The following is a 20,833-nucleotide window of genomic DNA, read 5'->3' as shown; positions in this document are numbered from 1 at the left end:
TTAGCTGCTTCTTGTCTCTCTACTGTCTCTGCTGCTCCCCTCTGCACACTTATAATAGGAAAACATTGTGTCTGATCCCGGCATACGTTCAAATTTACTAAAAGCTACTAGGAACCCAAAGGTAACCTCAAGATTTGTTATAATGCAGAGTTACATGGTTTTTAGCTAGAAGGGAACAACCCCTTATTTTTATTGATGAGGAAACCAAGGATTTGAATTGGAAAGTGACTTATCCAAAGTCATCTAGTTATTTAAGAAGGTAGTTTAACATAAGTATTAGAAGCATGAATTCTGGACATGGTGAACCTGGATTGAATGCTCTCCCTGTTCTGTCTTAGTTTATGTGACTTTGGGAAATTCTTGACTTCTCTCTGAGCCATAGATTTCTCTATCTTGGGGTTGTGTAAAACAGGTATTTTTCACTCACAAGTGTTATATAGTACAAACCATTACACATACATATATATACTCATACACTTCCACATTTACAGTTGAGGCTAGAATTAGTCTCTTAATTTCTAGGCCAATACCTATTCATAATACTGACTTTTCTAAACATCATTTAGTCTTAAGTGTATACCTTGATCCTTTTGTTCCTATATCTTTATAGAACTATGAGCATCTTTTCTGTATCTTTCATTTTGTGAAACTTGGAAATATGTGTTTGTGTTCTTGGGAGGAGTGTGGTTCCAGGATACAAAGGGCAAACAGATCTTCTCCAGATGAGGCAGATCGGGGGATGGTTCATGTGTCAGGACAGAAATGGGAAAAATTTGTCATCTTTCATGACAGCTGATTATTTTTCCTTCTTTTTTTTAATTTCAAGTTTTCATTTAAATTCTAGTTAGTTAACATATATGGTAAAATTGGTTTCAGGAGTAAGATGCAGTAATTCCCCACTTACATACAACACCCAGTGCTCATCACAAGTGCCCTCCTTAATGCCCATCCCCCATCCAGCCCATCCCCCACCCACCTCCCTCCATCATCCCTCAGTCTGTTCTCTATCATTAAGTGTCTCATGGTTTGCCTCCCTCTTTCCCCCTTTTCCTCCATGTTCATCTGTTTTTGTCTCTTAAATTCCACGTATGCGTGACATCATATGGTATTTGTCTTTCTCTGCCTGACTTATTTCTCTTAGCATTATATTCTGTAGCTCCGTTCATGTCATTGCAAATGGCAAGATTTCACTCTTTCTAATGGCCAAGTCATATTCCTTTATATACGTACACCACATCTTTATCCACTCATCAGTCAGTGGACATTTGGGCTCTCCCCATAGTTTGGCTGTTGCTGATAACGTGTGATAGATTGTTAGTTCTTGCTGGGGTGCTGTATTCAAAGTGAGCTTCAGGAGATATCTGGGCTCTGTGGAATCACACGCATGAATCGATTACCCATGTGTGCTGTGTGGCTCGCAGGAGGGCTTTGCCACATGAGTTTGCCAGCATTCTCTGGCTCAGTACTTGGACTAGGACAGTTCTCTTATTCCCTCTCCTTAATGCAGTTGTATTTATAGTAAGAAGTAACCCCTATCCTCAAAATTTCTGCTCCCCATTCTTCAGGCCATAGTTTCCTTTGTTTTTTGGATTTAGGATATACAGAACTTGAAGAGCCGGGTTCAGAAGCAGGAAGAGTTTAAAACTGAATTGGAAGATTATCAACGTCTGCTCGATACACTAGAGAAAACCGGCCAGGAGATGATTGAGGCTGATCACTATGCCTCGGACAAGGTAGCTGCTCGTGTGAGTGAGGTTGTCGGCCTCTGGAAGGAGTTGTTGGCAGCTGCAGAGCAGAAAGGTGAGAACAGAGGTTCTGGGGAAAGGCTACCTCCTAAGTTCTGGAACCTACCATCTTAATCTGTACCACCTCGAATTTGCCTGGTGACCGCCATGAGAAGTGATGCCACTCATTTCTTCCTGTATTGAACAGAGCTTTCATAACCCAACTAAAGTTTACCACTTTGTATACGTACAACTTTACGCTTTCTTCCTGCATGTAGGTTTCAGTGAAATTACTTCTGTTTTCTTCACTTTGCTCCCATTTTTTTTTCTTTATCCTGAATAAATATGCCGGAGCCATGAATCCAGTATTGGCTACACACCTGAAAGTACTGTCCTTAAATTAGGTTTTACATACTTGGGTTCTATAGATGAGACAAGATATTACAACCCAGGTTATTAAAGTAGACATTAAAAGATTGTCAGCACCATATGTGATGTTTTTATTTTATTCTTATAAATATTTTATTCTTATAAATGGGGCTTGATGACTTGCTTTTTTCACCTGTCTGAAAGGGTTCGTCCTGCTGTGAGCTCTTAAAAAAAATTCCCTCATGTCTGCCTGAATAATCTCTACTTACATTTAACCTCACCTCTCTAGAAAATCAGTCCGTTGTGGTAATTAGCACAAATAATGAGGTTTTCCTGTCCATACTCTCCTGTGAGACATAGACTCCATCTACAGACACAACTCCGGCCTGGTTATCGAAGAGATCCATATGCCATGCTGGGCCTTTCAGACATCACCGTAGTTTTGGGTTTAGGAAAAAAAATCTAACTTTATAGTAACAAAAAGATGTCACTACTATTCCCCACCAACAGGAGATACAGTAAGTGCTAGGCAGCAATTATGCAAATAATTGTTGTAAGGTCAAAGAATGAAGAATTTAGCTGAGACAGGTGGAGATAATCAAGACATTTTCTGGAAGAAATATTGTGAGGCATGGCTCGTGATGAAGGACAGGTCCCAAGAAGGGCTGATAATGTTCTGAGAAAGACATTTATAAAAAGACAATTCAAAATTTCAAACGGAAACCAGTGTTAGTTTTATACCTCTTTTGGGAAATGCAGAGTTTGGGTTTGAATCCCTTTGAAAAGGAGGTCTTGATGGAGAGTGACACAGGACATATGGAAATACCCAAGGTGGTCAGGATCTAATAGGACAGGACTACACTTCCTCAGCAGGGAATGAACTGATGGTTCATCTTTGTTTTGAGAATGAAAGCTACTATATTTAAAAACAAATACTATCCAAATTCCACAAATTTAAGGTGATTTGTGTGTGTGTGATCACCTGTGATGGATATGTTTGTCTCATTAGGACATCACAACATTATATCTCTCCTGAAGTTCCATGGAAGGTGTCTTACTGTGCAGTGAGGAAGAGTCACGGTGCCCATCTCGTGCCTTCTTGCAGGGACCCAGCTGCATGAGGCTAACCAGGAGCTTCAATTCAAGAACACCGCGGAGGACTTGGAGCGCTGGCTGGGGGACGCGGAGCAGCAGGCGGCCTCCGAGGACTACGGCAAGGGCCTGGCCGATGTACAGAACCTACTCAGGAGACACGGCTTCCTGGAGTCCGCGGTGGGCGCTCATCAGGTCGGTTGCCAGCTCTCTGGCCGTGGTCGACCAGAGCGCCTAAGTGCCCCGAGCTCACTCTTAATAAGTAACTATTGAAAGAGAAACAGAGCAAGAAACCAAAGGCAAACATTCCAAAATTGTAGCTGGTCAGCTGCGCCTTCCTAAGACCTTGTCTGGTGTAGCCATTGTCCTGGGTGCTGTTGTCAGAACCCCATGGCTGGGGGCAGGGGTCGTTGTGGGCTCCCCTACATATGGCATCACACTCTTACTCCAGAAGCTTGGGCTTCGTATTCCAGCTCTCCACTCGCGGCTTATGTGACCTTCTGTGCTTCTTTTCACCTTCTCGTGTGTCTCTATGCTCACCTGTACTGCAAGGTTTGGACAACATTGCCTCCTGCTGTCCTGGCATTCCATGAGTGAAAGCCTGAAAATATCTGTAATTCTACTGCTTTGTTTTTTAGTTAAGCACATTGAAGCCCATAGCTGTGAAGTGACTTCCATGAGGTCACAGAGAAAATTGGCAACAGGGCTAGGACTAGGATGTGGATGTGTGGGCTCTTGGTGCCAGAGATATGCCCCTGACATCCCACCAGATTGTCACGTGAATTAATCTAGTTAGTTGTTAAGAGTGTGGACACTGGGTGAGTTTCTGGGGAACCCAGGGAAGAACCCACTTCCAGTTGACTCACTTTCTCATCCGAGGGGTCCTCGCTTATACTTAAAAATGACTCTGTTGTTTCCTACAAAGTCCTATCGATCTGTCTTGTTAAAATACACTTTTATGATGTCTGTTGCTTGGGTTAAATGGGAAAGACAGAATAATCTACAGGAAACAGAAAACAGGAAACAAACCCAGTCTCTTACATAGCTCCAGGGATGGCTTGATGGGGGTGGGAAAAAGGTAACAAAACAGTGAGATTCCTTTTGGAAACACCCCGTTTCATCTCCTGGGCATTGTTCCTGGGATGCCGGAAATTTCAGTCTGGGAAGTTTCCATGTTAGTTACACCTGGAGCTCATGTCCACGGAGTAGCGTGGGAGGGGAAGCAGACAGAAAGGCTCCTTCTGTTTTCCTCTGGGCCACGGTTTATTAACACCCTCTGACAGTTAACTACGGTTTAGTAACACTCCCTGCCAGTTAAGGCTCTGTAGCTGTGGTTTTCCTGATTTCCTTGCACACTTTACACATAGTCTGTCTTTCTGAAATGAGGTTTAAGAATTACTTTCCTATAAAGAGCTCTTGGGTGAAGACGTGGTCCTCAGTTCAGCATCCCCTGCCCCTCGGTCTCACGGACGTGATTGGAAGTCATCACGCAGTACCCCGGGGAGCTGATTCTCCCCCCGGCCTCCCCATGCTGAGCCCCCACCCCTTTCTACTAAACCATGGCACTTCCTGACACCTATTCTATCCCTCCCCCAGGATCAGGTGGACACCCTCACAGACCTGGCGGCATATTTTAAAAAAATAGACCATCCCGATGCTGATGACATGAAAGCAAGGCAGGAGTCGTTGGTGTCCCGGTTTGAAGGCCTGAAGGAACCACTGAGCACCCGGAAAAAGAAGCTCATTGACCTTCTCCGCCTGCAGCAGATCTGCAGGGACACAGAGGATGAGGAAGCCTGGATCCAAGAGACTGAGCCCTCCGTGGCTTCCACCTACCTTGGTTAGTCCCTGAGCGTGAGCGGGCTGAGCCAGAGGAGAAGACCAGGGTCTGCAGACTGTCAGATCTGGGACAACCTGGGACACGGTCATGGGGGACGCGGAGTTTGCTCTCAGCTCTTCCCCTTCATACTCAGGAACAATTTTCCCATCTTCCATATGAGATTTTGTTAAAATTCATACTGAACAGTTTACCTCCTAAAGCAAACTATGAACAGTGCCATGAACTGAAGGCTTCTGGGAAGAGCTAGAGGGCTCAGCTTTTTGCTCCTTGCTGTGACTTAAGTTACTGCCAAGGCCCTTGGCTGAGCTGTCATGGTTAGTGCTTGAGGTCCCAAGGAATTTTGTCCGTAGTGTCAGTGACTCCCTTCTGTGAAGATCTGAGCTACTACAAGGGGAAAAGGGGTGGGACAGTAGAGAAAGTACATACGTTCCTTTCCTTTGGGAGCTGTGGCCATCGTTGCCAGTGCTAGGATACAAGTGGAACGCACACTTCATACCCACATACTGAGGACATCTATGAGGAGCTGATGATGGTGACAGTGGAGGGGCCCGTCTGGGAAAACTTCTAGAAAAGACCTCTTTGAAGGGTGGACAGGCATGGAGAGCTTCTGGAAAGTCATTTAGTGGGAAGTATAGGGAAGGGAATTTTGAAGGGAAGAAGGGGGATGCATGGGTAGGAGATAGGGAGTTGACACCTGTAACTGGGGGGCTTAGAAGGTGGAGGAAATTAACAATGTGTAGCATTTAGTCGGCACTTGCTAATGTTAGCAGCAAGGGAGGCATTTTTTCTAAGTTATTTCTAATCTTTACAAAGAAAACTTTAAAACATACAACACGCCATTTTCATGGTGAAAAAACACCTAAGCTAGAGGGTTTAATAACTTTCTGACACCCATAGGAATTAGTAAGTGGAAGATTCTGCTTTTTACACCATAATACGCTGAATCGAAGTTGTGTGTGTGATGCTGAAAGTTCTAGGTGAAGACTTACTTGCCTTTCTACCTTTATAGTGACTTATTTATTATCTTTTGTAAAATAATGAATTGAATTTTCTCAGTACAAAAAGACCAGGGAAAGAACAACACTGAGCAGAGTTAATTCAGACAAATGGTCTAAATTTCAGGAAGCCCACTCAGGGATTACAGCCTCAAAGGGAAAAATTTGTAGGCCCAAGAGTTATAAAAAGTAGAGTAGCCTCTTCTTATTCCATACACTAGAACAATACGAGGCCTTGAAATTATTTTTCTCTGTAGGCAAGGACCTGATTGTCTCCAAGAAGCTTCTGAACAGACACCAAGTTATCCAAGATAACATTGCCAGTCACGAGCCTCGCGTCCAAGCGATAACGGAGAAGGGAAACAAAATGGTAGAGGAAGGTATGTATGGTTCAGCTTGAATTGGTCAGTCGTCACTATGCTAAACTTAAGGGAAGAAGTTTGTTCAATTTTAGGGCTTCCATGGGAATTTAAAGATACCCGATTCATGTTCCCTTTCAATGCAGAAATTCCCCTTGGGCATTTCTTTTTTTTTTTTTTTTAAAGATTTTATTTATTTATTCGACAGAGATAGAGACAGCCAGCGAGAGAGGGAACACAAGCAGGGGGAGTGGGAGAGGAAGAAGCAGGCTCATAGCAGAGGAGCCTGATGCGGGGCTCGATCCCATAACGCCGGGATCATGCCCTGAGCCGAAGGCAGACGCTTAACCGCTGTGCCACCCAGGCGCCCCACCCCTTGGGCATTTCTGACAGATACAATGATGATACGATATTGCTTATATATTCCAATAACAGGAACCTCCCTACTTCATAAACCAGTCATTTGTATTCTTCGGTTAAGCCAACATTATTAAATAAAATATTTTTATGCTAATAATCAATATGCTCTTCCGTAGAAGTTTTAGAATTTAGAATTTAAGTTACAAAGCTCCAGAAAGCAATCAGGTCCTTCTCCCACATGGAAGTTTCCAGATCTGTGAAGACTTGCCTTAGATTATTTACAGGTATTTATTTTAATCATTTACATTTAAAGTAATTATAGTCTTGATAGTTAATATAGCACCATTTCTTTAAATTCCTTATTTATATAGTCTCAGTATCTCTCCTCCTCCTCCCGGCTTCTCAGCTTCAGGAACCCCTACTTTTTAAATATGGTGTTCAAAACCAAACATCCAATTCTGTGTGTGCTATAAGCAACATAGATCACACTGGATCATTCCTCCCTCGATTTAAGAATAAATTGTGTAAAAAAAAAAAAAGATGAAATTGTTGCCAGCCAGCATCCAGCTATCAAAAGTATAGTTTAAAATTCATATAGCTGAGCAAAAATTCAATCTCAACTGAGGGATTCAAACCTAAAAATGTTTATTTGTGGTTGCTGTTTTACTATAGTGACATCTTTTTTTTTCTTGAAATCTCTAATTGTAATTGTGGATTTCATCTATTTCAGTTCTATCAGGTTTTGTTTCATGTATTTTGAAACTGTGTTATTGTGTGCGTATGTATTTAGGCTTGCCGTGTCTTCTTAATGAATTACAATCTGTAACATTATGATATATAGCCTTCTTGATCCCTGGTCATACCCTGGAGGCTACTTGGTGCAACTTTATTTTTTATTTTTTCTAAAGATTTTATTTATTTAACAGAGAGAGACACAGCGAGAGAGGGAACACAAGCAGGGGGAGTGGGAGAGGGAGAAGCAGGCTCCCCGCTGAGCAGGGAGCCTGATGCGGAGCTGGATCCCAGGACCCTGGGACCGTGACCTGAGCTGAAGGCAGATGCTTAATGTCTGAGCCACCCAGGTGCCCCGTGGTGCAACTTTTAATACAGCCACACCAGCTGTCTTTGATTCATGTTTGCACAATATATGTTTCTCCATCTTTTCACTTGTACTCTGTTTCTTTATGTTTAAAGAAGATTTCTTACAGAAAGCATATAGAGAGGCTTTGCTTTTGTTATGCAATCTGGTAATCTCTCCCTTTTAATGGGATGGTTTAGATCATTTACGTTTAAAGCAGTTATCAATATGGTTAAGCTTGAATCAAGCATCTTGCTATTTGTTTTTCTTGGGCCATCAGTTTCCACTTTCTTTAGATTAATTATGTATTTATTATGATTCCATTTTATCTCCGTATTTGTCGGCTGTAGTTCTGTGGGATACCTGTGTGTGGGAGATGTGTGCATGTGTGTTTATTCTAGAGTAGTGACTCTCCAGCTATGGTTTTGTGGGTTTCATAGTGATGCTAAGACATTATTTGCCTTTTTATATTCATTCTTTTGCAAGTGCACAGTGAAATTTTCTGCATGATGTTTGATAATGCCGTTGCTCTAATGGTTAATAGAATATATACTTGGATATTCATTTGTTTTAAAATTTTCTGTTTCAATTTCTGATACGGTGGCTATTAATAGATATCACCATATAAGCAAAAACTCTAAGGGGTCCTCAATAGTTTTTAAAATTATAAGGGGATTCTTAACTATAGAGAACAAACTAAGGGTTGATGGAGAGCGGGGGGCGGGGGATGGGGCTAGATGGGTGATGGGTATTAAGGAGGGCACGTGTGATGAACACTGGGTGTCATATGTAAGTGAGGAACCACTAAACTCTACACGTGAAACCAATTTTACCATATATGTTAACTAACTAGAATTTAAATTAAAACTTGAAATGAATCTAAAAAATGATAAGGGGATTTTGGGAGCAAAAATTTAAGAGCCACTGTTCTAGGATTTAAAGTATAGATCTTTAATGCATCACATTCTAACTTTAAATAAAGTCAAACCGTTTCATGCGTGGAATAAGATCCTTAAGCAGTATGTTTCCATTTCTCCTGTTTTCTCCTTTGTATGTTAATATCACACATTTTGATTTTACATGTGTTATAATCCCCACCATGCACTGTTACTAATTTTGCCTTACCAATCAATTAGCTTTGAGGGGAAAAAAAAAACCTTTTATATTTATTCACATGTATTCACGTATTCCTGTTCTTTGTTCCTTTGACTACATTGATATTTTTACCTCATAAATGTAAATGGAGAGCTTTCCCGAATAGCTCTTGCAGTACAGGTCTCTAACCATAAATCCTCTAAGCCTTTGTTGGTCTAAAAGACTTCATTTCGAAACACGTTTTCAGTAGACGTCCATTCTTGGTTGGCAGGTTCTCTCTTTCCAGATGTTACAGCTGCTGCTACGTTGTCTGCCGCCTGCGGGTTTTCTGATGCAGTGTCTGTGCTCACTACTCTCTCTGCTCCTCCGTCTGTAATGAGTCTCTCTCCTCTGTTCCTCTTTTAAGCTTTTTATCGCTGGTTTTAGGAATTTGATTACAAGCTAACTTGGTACGGTTGTCTTTGCTTGTTGGGCTTGGAGGTCATTGGGCCTCTTGGAAGCTCCAGGGAGCACCCGAAGCTGGAACTGATTAAGTGATGGGTCCACTACTGAGGGGTAATTCTTCTGGTCCACTTTGGTGGGAGCTGATGTTAACTCCCTGCAGCCCTGTGCGAGCCTCGGAGATTTGGGCCTCCTGCTCTGCAGTCAGTCCCCTTGGCCTCACCTCGAGGAGTCTCCTGACACCGGCTCGCAAGGAGTCATGGGTCAAACACACGAGGGCAGCCCCTGCACGCCTCCGAGGCTCCGTCTGTGTGCCCCCTGCTCCACGAGCTCGGGCGGTCCTGCCCGTCCCCACTCCGTCTGCCTGCTCAGCTCGGCCGGTTCTGTGTGGCGTCACCCCCTGACCTTACAGCCCAGAGACAGCCCTGCACGTGGGGGCATATCTCATTTCTTTCCCTTCTCCGAGGAGTCACAGTCCTCTGCCTGTGGTCTGAATGTCGTCATAGGTTGCAGTCCGCTCTGTTTTCTAGCTGTTAGCATGGGAGAACAGGTCCTGTGGTGATAAGTTGCTTCGGGGCAGAATTGGCAATCTGCTGGATTTTCTGTTTACTCTAGAGAATGCATGTTTTTGGAACCCTGGGCAGGACTTGCACCTAAGTATTCTGTCTTCAAGTCTGTGTATCACAGACCTTCACCACACATACACACCCACACTCTGTGAGCACCTGCTAATGCTCAGACTCTTTTTTTTTTTAAAGTTCCATGCTTCATTACTTGTGTATAACACCCAGTGCACCATGCAATACGTGCCCTCCTTACTACCCATCACCGGCCTATCCCATTCCCCCACCCCCTTCCCCTCTGACGCCCTCAGTTTGTTTCCCAGAGTCCGTAGTCTCTCATGCTTCATTCCCCCTTCTGATTACCTCCCCTTCCCTTTCTTCTCCTACTGATCTTCCTACTTCTTATGTTCCATAAATGAGTGAAACCATATGATAATTGTCTTCTCTGCTTGACTTATTTCGCTTAGCATTATCTCCTCCAGTGCCGTCCATGTTGCAGCAAATGTTGAGAAATCGTTCTTTTTGATAGCTGAGTAATATTCCATTGTATACATGGACCACATCTTCTTAAACCAGTCATCTGTTGAATGCTCAGGCTCTTGACATTCTCACTCCCCGGAGCTTAGGTCAACTGCTACCCTGACAGCATGCAGAGGCAGCCTTGTACCTTCCTTTCCCTCTCCCAGGTCACCACGAGGATGAAAGGATAGTGATGCTAGAGGGTAACACGCACCCTTTCTATGACTCCTCCATAGGGCACTTTGCTGCGGAAGACGTGGCCTCGAGGGTCAAGAGTTTGAATGACAATATGGAGTCCCTCCAGGCTCGGGCTGCCAGACGGCAGAATGATCTTGAAGCCAATGTCCAGTTCCAGCAGTACCTGGCTGACCTGCATGAAGCAGAAGCATGGATTCAAGAGAAGGAACCTATTGTAGACAACACTAACTATGGGGCTGATGAGGAAGCAGCTGGGGTAAGGGGGGCATAGGGGTGGACATTGTCTAGTACTCTCCAAATGGTACCAAAGTAGACTGTGGGACAGCTGTAGGTTCTGTGAGGTTATTTGGGTGTTTCCAGAGTGATCACCTTTGGCCTTCCCTTGGTCGGGATAAACTCGGAGTTGACACAAATCCTAAAATGTACACTAAATTTTCCCAATCCCACAGAGATTCATAGATTCCTTAAAGATTATCTAAACCCCAAAAGGCATGACCAGACATTCATGCCTGTCTTGGTCCCATCCTAAATTTCCTAGAATGACCTTGGGATTTCATAGACCAACCATGGTTCTAAGATACATACCGTTTAATTACTTGACATAAAATCAAGCATACATGTTGGAGCAAGAACTTCCAAGGTCATAGTTACCCTCTCTGTCCTCTTGTCTTGTTCTTCGTCTCGTGGTAAGCCAGTGTAGTATTTAACAAACCTTCAGCATCGGAAATAGTTGCAGTGGGCATCTAAAGTTATGCTAGTGTTTAACCCCACAAAATAACATCATAGCCGCACCCTCTTCTAGCCGTGACGTGTGTCAATAAAACACTTGTGCAACTGTGACTTCATTAGAGCAAATGTAGCAAATATATTGAAATTGTTGGTCATTTAATTCCTATTTTCCTGATGCTCATAAATTTAGAGTTAAAAAAAAAACCACCTCTTTATTATAGACGGAAAGTGTCTCTTACCAGGAATTAGGACAATTGATATCACCTAAAATAATAGCCAAACGATCCCCAGGAATGCTTAGTGCTCTTCCTGTATTCACTTCTAATGATCTTCCATCAACAAATCCAGGCCCTTCTGAAGAAGCACGAGGCCTTCCTGGTAGACCTGAGTGCCTTTGGGAAGAGCATGCAGGCCCTGCGGGACCAGGCGGCGGCTTGCCAGGTGAGAAGGCCTGGAGATGCCAGGGGCCACGCTCCCCGCCGGACCAAACGGGATTCTCTGTATTACTGGCTTTTATTTCCAACAACCCAGGACACGATTGCAAGGGAAATACTAAGTTCTGTGGGAATGGTAGCCTCTCTGTGGTGTCTGCCGAGATGTTCACATGGGGTTCTCGGTGAGTGCGGTCGTGTGTCAACCGTAAGCAGCTTTGCATACAAAATAATCCTGACTGCAGGGAAATTCCAGTCTATCAGGAGAGCAGAAAGATCAGCAAATAAGTACACATGCTAGAGATACGGACAGGAGAAAGGGTCTCGGGGAAGGAGTGTTCCCCTCACCCAAAATAAGAATGTTGGAAAGTAGGAAGGTCCTCACAGCTGAGGTGAAGCCCTTTGTCTGAGCTATTTTTTTTTAAGGTGGTTTACGGTGCAGATGAGAAGGGCTTTTCTAGTCGATAAGCTAGGAGATCAAAAGCACCAAAGCACAGGATAAGCAGGTGTATTTGGGCAACGGGTCATGCAAATGCTGGAGAATGTGATGATGGCCGGGAGCCTGGGCCCACGGTGAGCGTGTCCTAAGAGTGGCCTGGCTGGGACCCCCTAAGTGACGGGGGCGCCTCCTTGCGGTAGCAGAAGGAAAAAGAGAGACACCGGCCGCAGTCTAAGGACAGGCTCTGGGTTCACACGCCGCCAGCAGACAGCAGTCGTGGGCGGGACTCGCCAGGTCACCGTGTGTGTCCAGAGCCCTTGCGCCGCGCCCTCCTCGGCCCACGGGGTGCAGCCCACGCAGGATCCTATGGACGTGTGCTCTGTGCATGTCGAGGAAACACGCTGCTCCGGGGGGCTGTAAGCGGAGGCGTGCACCTTCCCTCTGCTCTGAAGCGGGCGGGCGCCGTGCCTTACGAACGCGTGCAGACGCCTTCCCAGCAGGTGCCTGACATGGTCCCTCCTGCTCTTGTTCAGGAACAACAGGCTGCCCCGGTGGAGGGAGCTGCTCGAGAACAGAGGGTGGTGGCTTTATATGACTTCCAGGCCCGCAGCAATCGAGAAGTCACCATGAAGAAAAATGACGTCTTAACTCTGCTCAGCTCCATCAACAAGGTGACTTTCCCTTCTAACCCTCTTCCCAGCAGCGAGACAGCTCTTCCGTGGTCAACTCTCCCAGCCCTGCCAGACATCCATATTTTGGCCAAAAACATTTTTCTATTGCTGTCTCTCTTAAATAACTGTAATTTATTAAGTAGTATCTTTCCTCCAGGTATTGTGTAAGATGCTGTATATATCTTTTGGGGTTATAATAACAATAACAGTTAACAAAATGAAGACTCGGAGAGCCCAAGTAAGTTGCCCAAAGACATAGAAGCTATGAATGGCGATTCCATGATACCAGATTACCCCTTACTTCTCATCTCTGCTTGTCCCTCTTCCATGCCAATGGTCCCAGTGCTGGAATGACAATGGCCGGGGTGAGGAGGAACCTGAAAAAAGAGGAGTCTTTTGTCAACTCAGTTTTCTTTAATGTGTGAGAAACAGGTCTGTGAAAGAGCCCATGAGAATAGGGACAAAATACCGGCTCTTCTCGTAAGAGCTCAAATGGCTTTTTTACATTCTAATAACTTCCAAAAATTATTGGGAAGAAAAGAAGAGAGTTTGGGATACTGTTGTCCTGAGGGAGAGTGAATTTTTGAGAAGCAGGATGGATGGTCCCTGACCAAATAAGCTAGTGCCAGTCCCACTTTGTCCTTTGTCCAGAGTGTTAGTTCAGTAACACCCCCAAATGCTCTGTGGGGCCCAGGGTGATACTTAAACACAAAGCATCCGCATAAGTGAGTTTCAGGGCCATGCGCAATTTTTAGGTGCTCTGGGAGAGGGAGGGGGAGGGGACGCCTGTGCCAGCCATAGCTTGTGTCTCTGCCTACGGACTGCGTTCTGAGAGTAGAATCCTCTCGTATTTGTGGTTTTTCAAGAATTAAGAAAGGCGTGGGGCTCTCTCTGTCTCTTCAGGACTGGTGGAAGGTAGAATCTGGCGACCACCAAGGCTTTGTGCCTGCTGTCTATGTCAAGAAACTGGCTCAGGATGAGCTTCCCACGCCCCCGCAGCGACAGCGAGAAGAACCAAGCAGCATCGCCCAGCGCCAGGAACAGATTGAGAACCAGTACGTTTTAGAGGCAGGAGAACTGGATAGTACTTGGCTAAACGTTTCTTATTGGCAAAGACACTTCTCATGACTCTGCAGCTGTGAGAGTGGAGATGCCATTGTAACTCCACAGATTTTAAGAGCTAAAAGTAAGCTTCGGGTCCTTGAAATACTTCAGTTTTTGTTTGAGAATGATTAAGTCAATTGCCTGCGCTCAGGCACTCCATAGAGCCACCCCTTCTGCTTCCCTGCCCAGCGTGCTGAGGGTCATCGAAGGTCTTCAGACTTCCACGTGAACTTTGCTTACTCTACCATGCTGTTTCTCACCCAGCTGTTGGCAGGCATGGGCACATCTCACATCTATAGAGTAGCGGAGAGGTGATGCCTGTCACACTGCTGGAACATGGACATTTGTATTCTTTTTAATGGAACCCTGTGTGTTTGTCTCTCTCTCTCTCTCAATGCTGTTTTCCTCCCAGCTTTATGTCCTCCTCTCCTCTGTTCTTCTTCTGATTTTCCCTCCCTCTCCTTCTTGTCCCTTCCACTCTCCCTGCTTTCACTCTTCAGTGTTTCCTTCTTGTTTCATGACAGCGTTCCCATCCCCCCCGCTTCTGTGCACAGGTACCGCTCCCTCCTTGACCGGGCGGAANNGCGCAGGCGTCGTCTCCTGCAACGCTACAACGAGTTTTTGCTGGCCTACGAGGCGGGCGACATGCTGGAGTGGATCCAGGAGAAGAAGGCGGAGAACACCGGGGTGGAACTGGATGATGTCTGGGAGCTGCAGAAGAAGTTTGATGAGTTCCAAACGGTGAGAACGAGCAAACTTCTCCTCCAGATGGCTTTTGGATGGTGACCCTGGTTCCATTTATCCCACAGCTCCTCCCAAGTGATTCCTCAACTTCTCATTTGCTGAAGATCCTTCCTAGAGTCCCACATTTCAGATCTCACTCTGGGTATGAGAGGTGGAAGGAAAATACAGAGGAATTAATGGCCTTGGCTCTGCAGCCTGGGGTCCCTGCCGCTCCCAGATCCTCCTAGGAGCACTGGTCGCCCTGAGTTCTTCAGTACTCACCCCACATTGTGCTGCGTTCTGGGATCCCAGGTTGGGATGAGAGGCTGTGGGACTCTTCGGAAGCTCTTATTATGGGGCAGAAGCTGGGGTGAGAAGGTGGGAAAACAACTTGACTTTACAGCTAGATAGTTTCCAAGTTTCTACCCACCGAAAACCATCCATCCTCTGTTCTCACAGATGTATTCCTTCTGTTAGCTGGCAGTGCATATAAACCTGTTCCTTCCTTTCTTTTTCTTGCGATGCCTTCCATAGAGAAGTCAAGGCAACACATAGATAGATGATAGATAGATAGATAGATGATAGATAGATAGATAGATAGATAGATGATAGATAGATAGATAGATAGATAGATGATAGATAGATAGATAGATAGATAGATGATAGATAGAGAGATAGATGATAGATGATAGATAGATAGATAGATAGATAGATGATAGATAGATGATAGATGATAGATAAATGGTTAGAAAGAGGATAGATGATTGATGGATAGATGGATGAAAAATGGATGGATGGAGAGATGGATGATAGATACATAGACAGATGATGGATGGACAGGTAACGTATAGGTAGATGATAGATAAGTGGGGATTATATATACACGTATGGAATCTATAAGAAAGAGGAAAGTGAAAGAAAGGGAAGCAAGGACAAAATGATGAGAGAGCACCAAGAATGACACTCGCAGAAGGAAGCTCATTTAGAGGCCTTTGTAAAATGTGATGGATGATATCGTCCCCATAGGCATTGTGATGCGCTCCTCAGGGCTCCTTCTTACAAAACGCCTTAACACAAGCAAATGGCAACTTAGTCCATGGAATTCTACTGAAGGCAGAGGAGCTCGTATTGGTAGGAAAGCACAGCCTTTCCAGCTCAGGAATCTGGGAGAGATTTTTAAGAAATATCAGAAATTGGGGCGCCTGGGTGGCACAGTGGTTAAGCGTCTGCCTTCGGCTCAGGGCGTGATCCCGGCGTTCTGGGATCGAGCCCCACATCAGGCTCCTCCACTGTGAGTCTGCTTCTTCCTCTCCCACTCCCCCTGCTTGTGTTCCCTCTCTCGCTGGCTGTCTCTCTCTCTGTCAAATGAATAAATAAAATCTTTAAAAAAAAGAAAAAAAAGAAACCTCAGAAATTGGGTGTGCTCCCCGCTCCAGAAAAATGGCAGCTCTCTTGCCAAGTTCTCAGCAGCCACTGGGGTCAGGGAGTTTAAACTATTCTTCTTAGTGGTAGATCGGAGGGCAGCCGCTCGTGCGTTGCCAGCGAGGTTAGCGATATTAATATTTAGTCAGATTGGGGCAGAGCGGAGCAGGCAGGTATGAAGATTCCTGAGAAGGGGATTTATATGCTTTGGACAAATGTTTCCACCCAGGACTTGAAGGCCAATGAGCCTCGGCTGAGGGATATCAACAAGGTGGCAGATGATCTTCTATTTGAAAAGCTGCTAACACCAGAAGGAGCTCAAATACGGCAGGTACGTGAAGCTCCTTCCATGTTTCCTCGCTGCCAGGCCGAGTTCCAGGCGTCTACATTTCGCTTTCATACGCTCAATGCTCTGTTCCACTGATCAGCTAGGACAGGCAGAAGGTAGAAAGCTGGCTTCAGGAGAGGTCAAAGACGATAGCTCAAACCGTGCAGCCATGCATATATTTAAACTGATCTGAAATCTCTAAGTCACAACGTATGCCTCCCTCCTTCCCCCATCTTCACTTCCAGACACAGAAATTCATGCTCAGATACATGAATGTGAAGAAAATGTAGGTAAGAAGCTCTGACAGTGGAAAGGGCCTAGTCAGGAAAGCTGATTGGAAGATACAGACTCTGATAAAATCTGATGAAAGAAATAGAAAAACCTAGGTCAGTACAGACGGAGGGTGGGACACCCTAGACCTGATTTAGATTGGCACCCAGGGTTCCACGAAAGATCGAATGAACATGAGTGGGGTGTCTAGGCCAGCTCTCTGGGTTGTCTCTTTTCTGGTGGTTGAGGGAGAAGGGAATTACGCAGGAACCGTTTGCTTACTCTGCAGAAAGTAGAGCTCTTAGCGGCTCTTCGGTTTGGTCAGTTCGGGGTGCAGCAATATCATGGCTTCTAACGACCAAGGCAACACGTCTCACTCATCTTCTGGGGATTGGGGTGTAGTGTCTGCAGCAGCCAACATCAGTTGCTGCTCTAGGGTTGGGGGTTCCATCCTGGAGCATCATTTGGGGAAGGAAACTTACCCCTTTCTCGACGGCATGAATGAGGGCCAAGCGCAAGCTCTCCAGGGAAGAAAGAAACCTGTGCAGTTTCTGAAAGAGATCACTCGACAACAGCCACGATCCAAACCTCAGCGGGGCTTGGGACAGCGCTGAGTGCCCGAGTGAGCTTTCCGGCTAACCCGTGTGGCGCCCGCCTCTCTTAGGAGCTGAATACTCGCTGGGACTCCTTGCAGAGCCTCGCGGAGGAGCAACGCCAGCTGCTGGGCAGCGCCCATGCTGTCCAGGTGTTCCAAAGGTGAGAGGGTAACCCTGAGAGGCAGTGCTGCTCTGGAACCCACTCGAAACCCCAAGTCTGATTGCTGCAGGAGAGGCTCTTAGGAGAACACGCCTGAGACGGAGATCAGAGGGGATCAGGTGATTCCGTAGCGGATTCCTCACTCGGCCCATGGGGTCCTCCCAGACACACAGCTCTACTTTCCCAGCCCCTGGGCTTGGGTCCTGGTGCGTAAGGAGCAGTGTTCGTGAGAGGTAGTGAAACTCCGAGTAGAGGCAAGAGGTTTACGTAACTGCATATCTGAACTAGCCGTAGACAGCTAAGAGCCACAGCTATGACGTTGGCTCTAACTGTTGATGCAACCATTTTTTACGTCTGATTCTAAATCCGTGTCTACACACGAATAGCTAAGGAAGCAAGCAATCAAACCAAATGGTAACCGAACACCTTCGCCAGGTACGAACGTATTTTTGAGTATTTGGAGAAGGGAAACGGAAATGCAGAGGGCAGCTCTGCAGGCAGGGCCCCTGGTGCAGACAGGCTGCGCCAGTTAGCAGCGGGCTAACTTCAGAAAATAGCCTCCTTACGGCTCTGTTCTCGCCTGTGGTAAGTGGGAATGGTCCCAGTAGCTGTGCCTCAAGTAGACGTTGGGAGGAGGAAGGGAGCCTACGTCCTAGCACCTCAGGAAGGGGGCAGGGGTGAGAAGAAAGGACTTCCCTGGAGTGGAAGCCGGGGAACTGGGCTGCCGGTGGCATACACCGTCTAAGACCTTGACTGTCGTGAGCCAGAGAAGCAGATGAGACGAAGGAGCAGATCGAGAAGAAGCACCAGGCCCTCCGTGCTGCCGATCCCGGCTCAGACCTGTTCAGCGTGCAGGCCCTTCAGCGGCAGCACGAGATCTTCGAGAGAGACCTCATGCCTCTGGGAGAAAAGGCGAGACATTTGCTCCCACGTTTTTCCAACATGTCCCTCTTCACGTTTGCACCTGTCCATGGCCTCTTCTTTGCTCTTATTCCCCAGTCCTTACTCGCATACTTCTTCTCTTACTCCATACTTGCTCTTGCACCTGTCCCTAAGATAAGGACACCAAAAGGACCTCTAACCCAGAGGGAAATTCATTTCATTCTGAAATGACCTCTGTTGTCCAAGTACCTCTTTAGTGGCTTCCAAATGCCTGGTCACCGTACAGAAGGCCCGCAGCCTCAGACCCGGAGGGACTGGCCACCCCGAGGACGGCCGGGGCTGGGCGTGTGGCAGTTTCCTTCATAAGGAACTGACAGCACTTAATCCTACTCGACCTACAAGTAAGCTCTGGAACTTTCCAGAGGCAGTCTGAGATAAACCAGGGGCATCCTGCAGCGTGGCATTATCACGCAGAGTGAAAAGAGCACAGAAAATGTCTATATTGAAAAGATCTTTACGTTAAAAGTCAGGACCCTTGGGCTCATAATTGACATTCCCACTAATCAGCAGAGTCACTTAACCATCTGCCCGACACCCTCTTATCTTAAAAAGAAGTATGGTAATGTCAAGTTTGACTAGTTCAAGGACTTATCTGTACCGAAAGGGTTGGCATTATTTTATAGGCTAACAAGATGTTCGTGCGCCCCCTGACGTGCATCTGAGGAGTGAGCATTGCCAGGGCTCAGAAGTGGTATTTTGCTAAGATTCCGGTATGGCTCTAATTGGCTGATTATCAGAGCTCTTGGCCTCCTCAGGTGACCATACTGGGGGAGACAGCAGAGCGGCTCAGTGAGTCCCACCCAGACGCCGCGGACGACCTGCGCAGACAGGGCACGGAGCTGAAGGAGGCGTGGGACAGCCTGCTGAAGGCCACGGAGGATCGGAAGGAGAACTTAAATGAGGCCCAGAAATTCTACACGTTCCTCATGCGAGCCAGGTAAAGCTCCAAAGGCAGGCTCCGCCGGGCGGGGTGGGTAATGTGCACGTCCAGCCGCTGCATAGACCTTCCAGGAGCAGCCCGAGTCTAGAAGCTCTTCACCGCTGGTGTGGAGGGTACGTCCACATCTAGATCGTACCTCTGGCGAGGCACCAAAAGCTCAGGCTCAGTCGTTCAAGCCACAGAATCCTGAAGTTTGAACCAATGGTGACACTGTCTAGCTGTGTCAGGAGTCGTAGAATGCGGACGTTAGCTTTCTACTGGAAAGGTGGGAAGGGCACGGATAACCTTGGCCGAACACGATACAGCCCAAACATGCATCCTAACAAACGCACGGAACTAGCCTATAAAGGTACAAGGATAAGAAAGGCGTCGGGGCGCCTGGGTGGCGCAGTCGTTAAGCGTCTGCCTCCGGCTCAGGGCGTGATCCCAGCGTTCTGGGATCGAGCCCCACATCAGGCTCCTCTGCTGGGAGCCTGCTTCTTCCTCTCCCACTCCCCCTGCTTGTGTTCCCTCTCTCGCTGGCTGTCTCTCTCTGTCAAATTAATAAATAAAACCTTTGAAAAAAAAAAAAAAGAAAGGCGTAGTACGGTCAGGAAGTAGGGGCAGTTCGAGCACGGGTTTGCATGTCAGAGGGCTCAAGCGTAAGTGTTCAGATAAAATCCTGGAGAACGTTCGTTGCCTTGCCAAAGAGTCTAGACACTATCACAGTGGAGCAAACAGACCCTTTATCTGTGAAACTGTTCCCACGTTCCGCCCCATCACCTCCGTCCGCTGGGAGGAGCCTTTGGGGTTGAGGGGCCAGGAAGAAGTGCCTCACAATGTAATACTTTTGGGGAAAAAGAAGAAAGAAAAGGACTTTGGGTAAATGATTGCAGTTGCTCTTGGCAAGCCCCTCCGCACTCCGGCGTCTCTGGAAGGCTGTAGTTTTTCATATAATATAAATAAATAGCACCCACAGCCACCCCTAAATCATACGTGCCCCTAGCGCCCTGTACGTACAGATTCTGCTCCGACTGCAGATTCCAGGTCAACGCTGCCTCCTTCCGGCACGAAATCTCAGTCCTCCATATGCAGAAGTACTCCCCCCCCCCCTCGAGCAGCTCTGACCCTGGCTTTACCTCTCTATGACCCTTTTACTTTACAGGCTGTTTTTGAAACGAGAGGTGTTAGCCCCTTGTGTTTTGTTTGCTTTCTTTTTTTTCTTTTAATCTAAAGTGTGAACTCCTCTTCTGCAATGTTTGGTACTTAGTAAGCACCCAACGAAACTTGGTTGTTTGAATAAATGAATACATGAGTTTACAAAAGAAAGACCCTTCTGCCCCGGAGTGGATGTTTGCTGTTTCTCCAAGGAGAGGAAGGGCTCTCTGTTTGTGATGCTTCATCTGGGCATTGCAAATGAGCGCATTGTTACTTGACATTTACCCGCCAGGACATGGACCTTAGCT

General features: G+C 46.3%; 1 protein-coding gene across 1 annotated transcript in view; it reads left to right on the top strand.

The window, feature by feature from the left end:
* Positions 1 to 20,833, top strand: part of SPTA1 (spectrin alpha, erythrocytic 1) — a 65,250-nt gene that overhangs the window by 16,200 nt on the left and 28,217 nt on the right. Inside the window, exons 15-27 of the mRNA XM_040635886.1 lie at positions 1,596 to 1,800; positions 3,199 to 3,380; positions 4,782 to 5,025; positions 6,278 to 6,400; positions 10,672 to 10,889; positions 11,711 to 11,803; positions 12,766 to 12,903; positions 13,807 to 13,958; positions 14,562 to 14,748; positions 16,382 to 16,483; positions 17,415 to 17,506; positions 18,274 to 18,418; positions 19,204 to 19,385. Of these exons, the coding sequence (XP_040491820.1) occupies positions 1,596 to 1,800; positions 3,199 to 3,380; positions 4,782 to 5,025; positions 6,278 to 6,400; positions 10,672 to 10,889; positions 11,711 to 11,803; positions 12,766 to 12,903; positions 13,807 to 13,958; positions 14,562 to 14,748; positions 16,382 to 16,483; positions 17,415 to 17,506; positions 18,274 to 18,418; positions 19,204 to 19,385 (2,063 nt within the window). The remainder of the gene's footprint in view (positions 1 to 1,595; positions 1,801 to 3,198; positions 3,381 to 4,781; positions 5,026 to 6,277; positions 6,401 to 10,671; positions 10,890 to 11,710; positions 11,804 to 12,765; positions 12,904 to 13,806; positions 13,959 to 14,561; positions 14,749 to 16,381; positions 16,484 to 17,414; positions 17,507 to 18,273; positions 18,419 to 19,203; positions 19,386 to 20,833) is intronic.

The sequence above is a fragment of the Ursus maritimus genome, unplaced genomic scaffold (assembly GCF_017311325.1).
Source record: "Ursus maritimus isolate PB19 unplaced genomic scaffold, ASM1731132v1 scaffold_2, whole genome shotgun sequence".
Classification (NCBI taxonomy): domain Eukaryota; kingdom Metazoa; phylum Chordata; class Mammalia; order Carnivora; family Ursidae; genus Ursus; species Ursus maritimus.
This window is presented reverse-complemented; position numbering and strand designations above follow the sequence as displayed.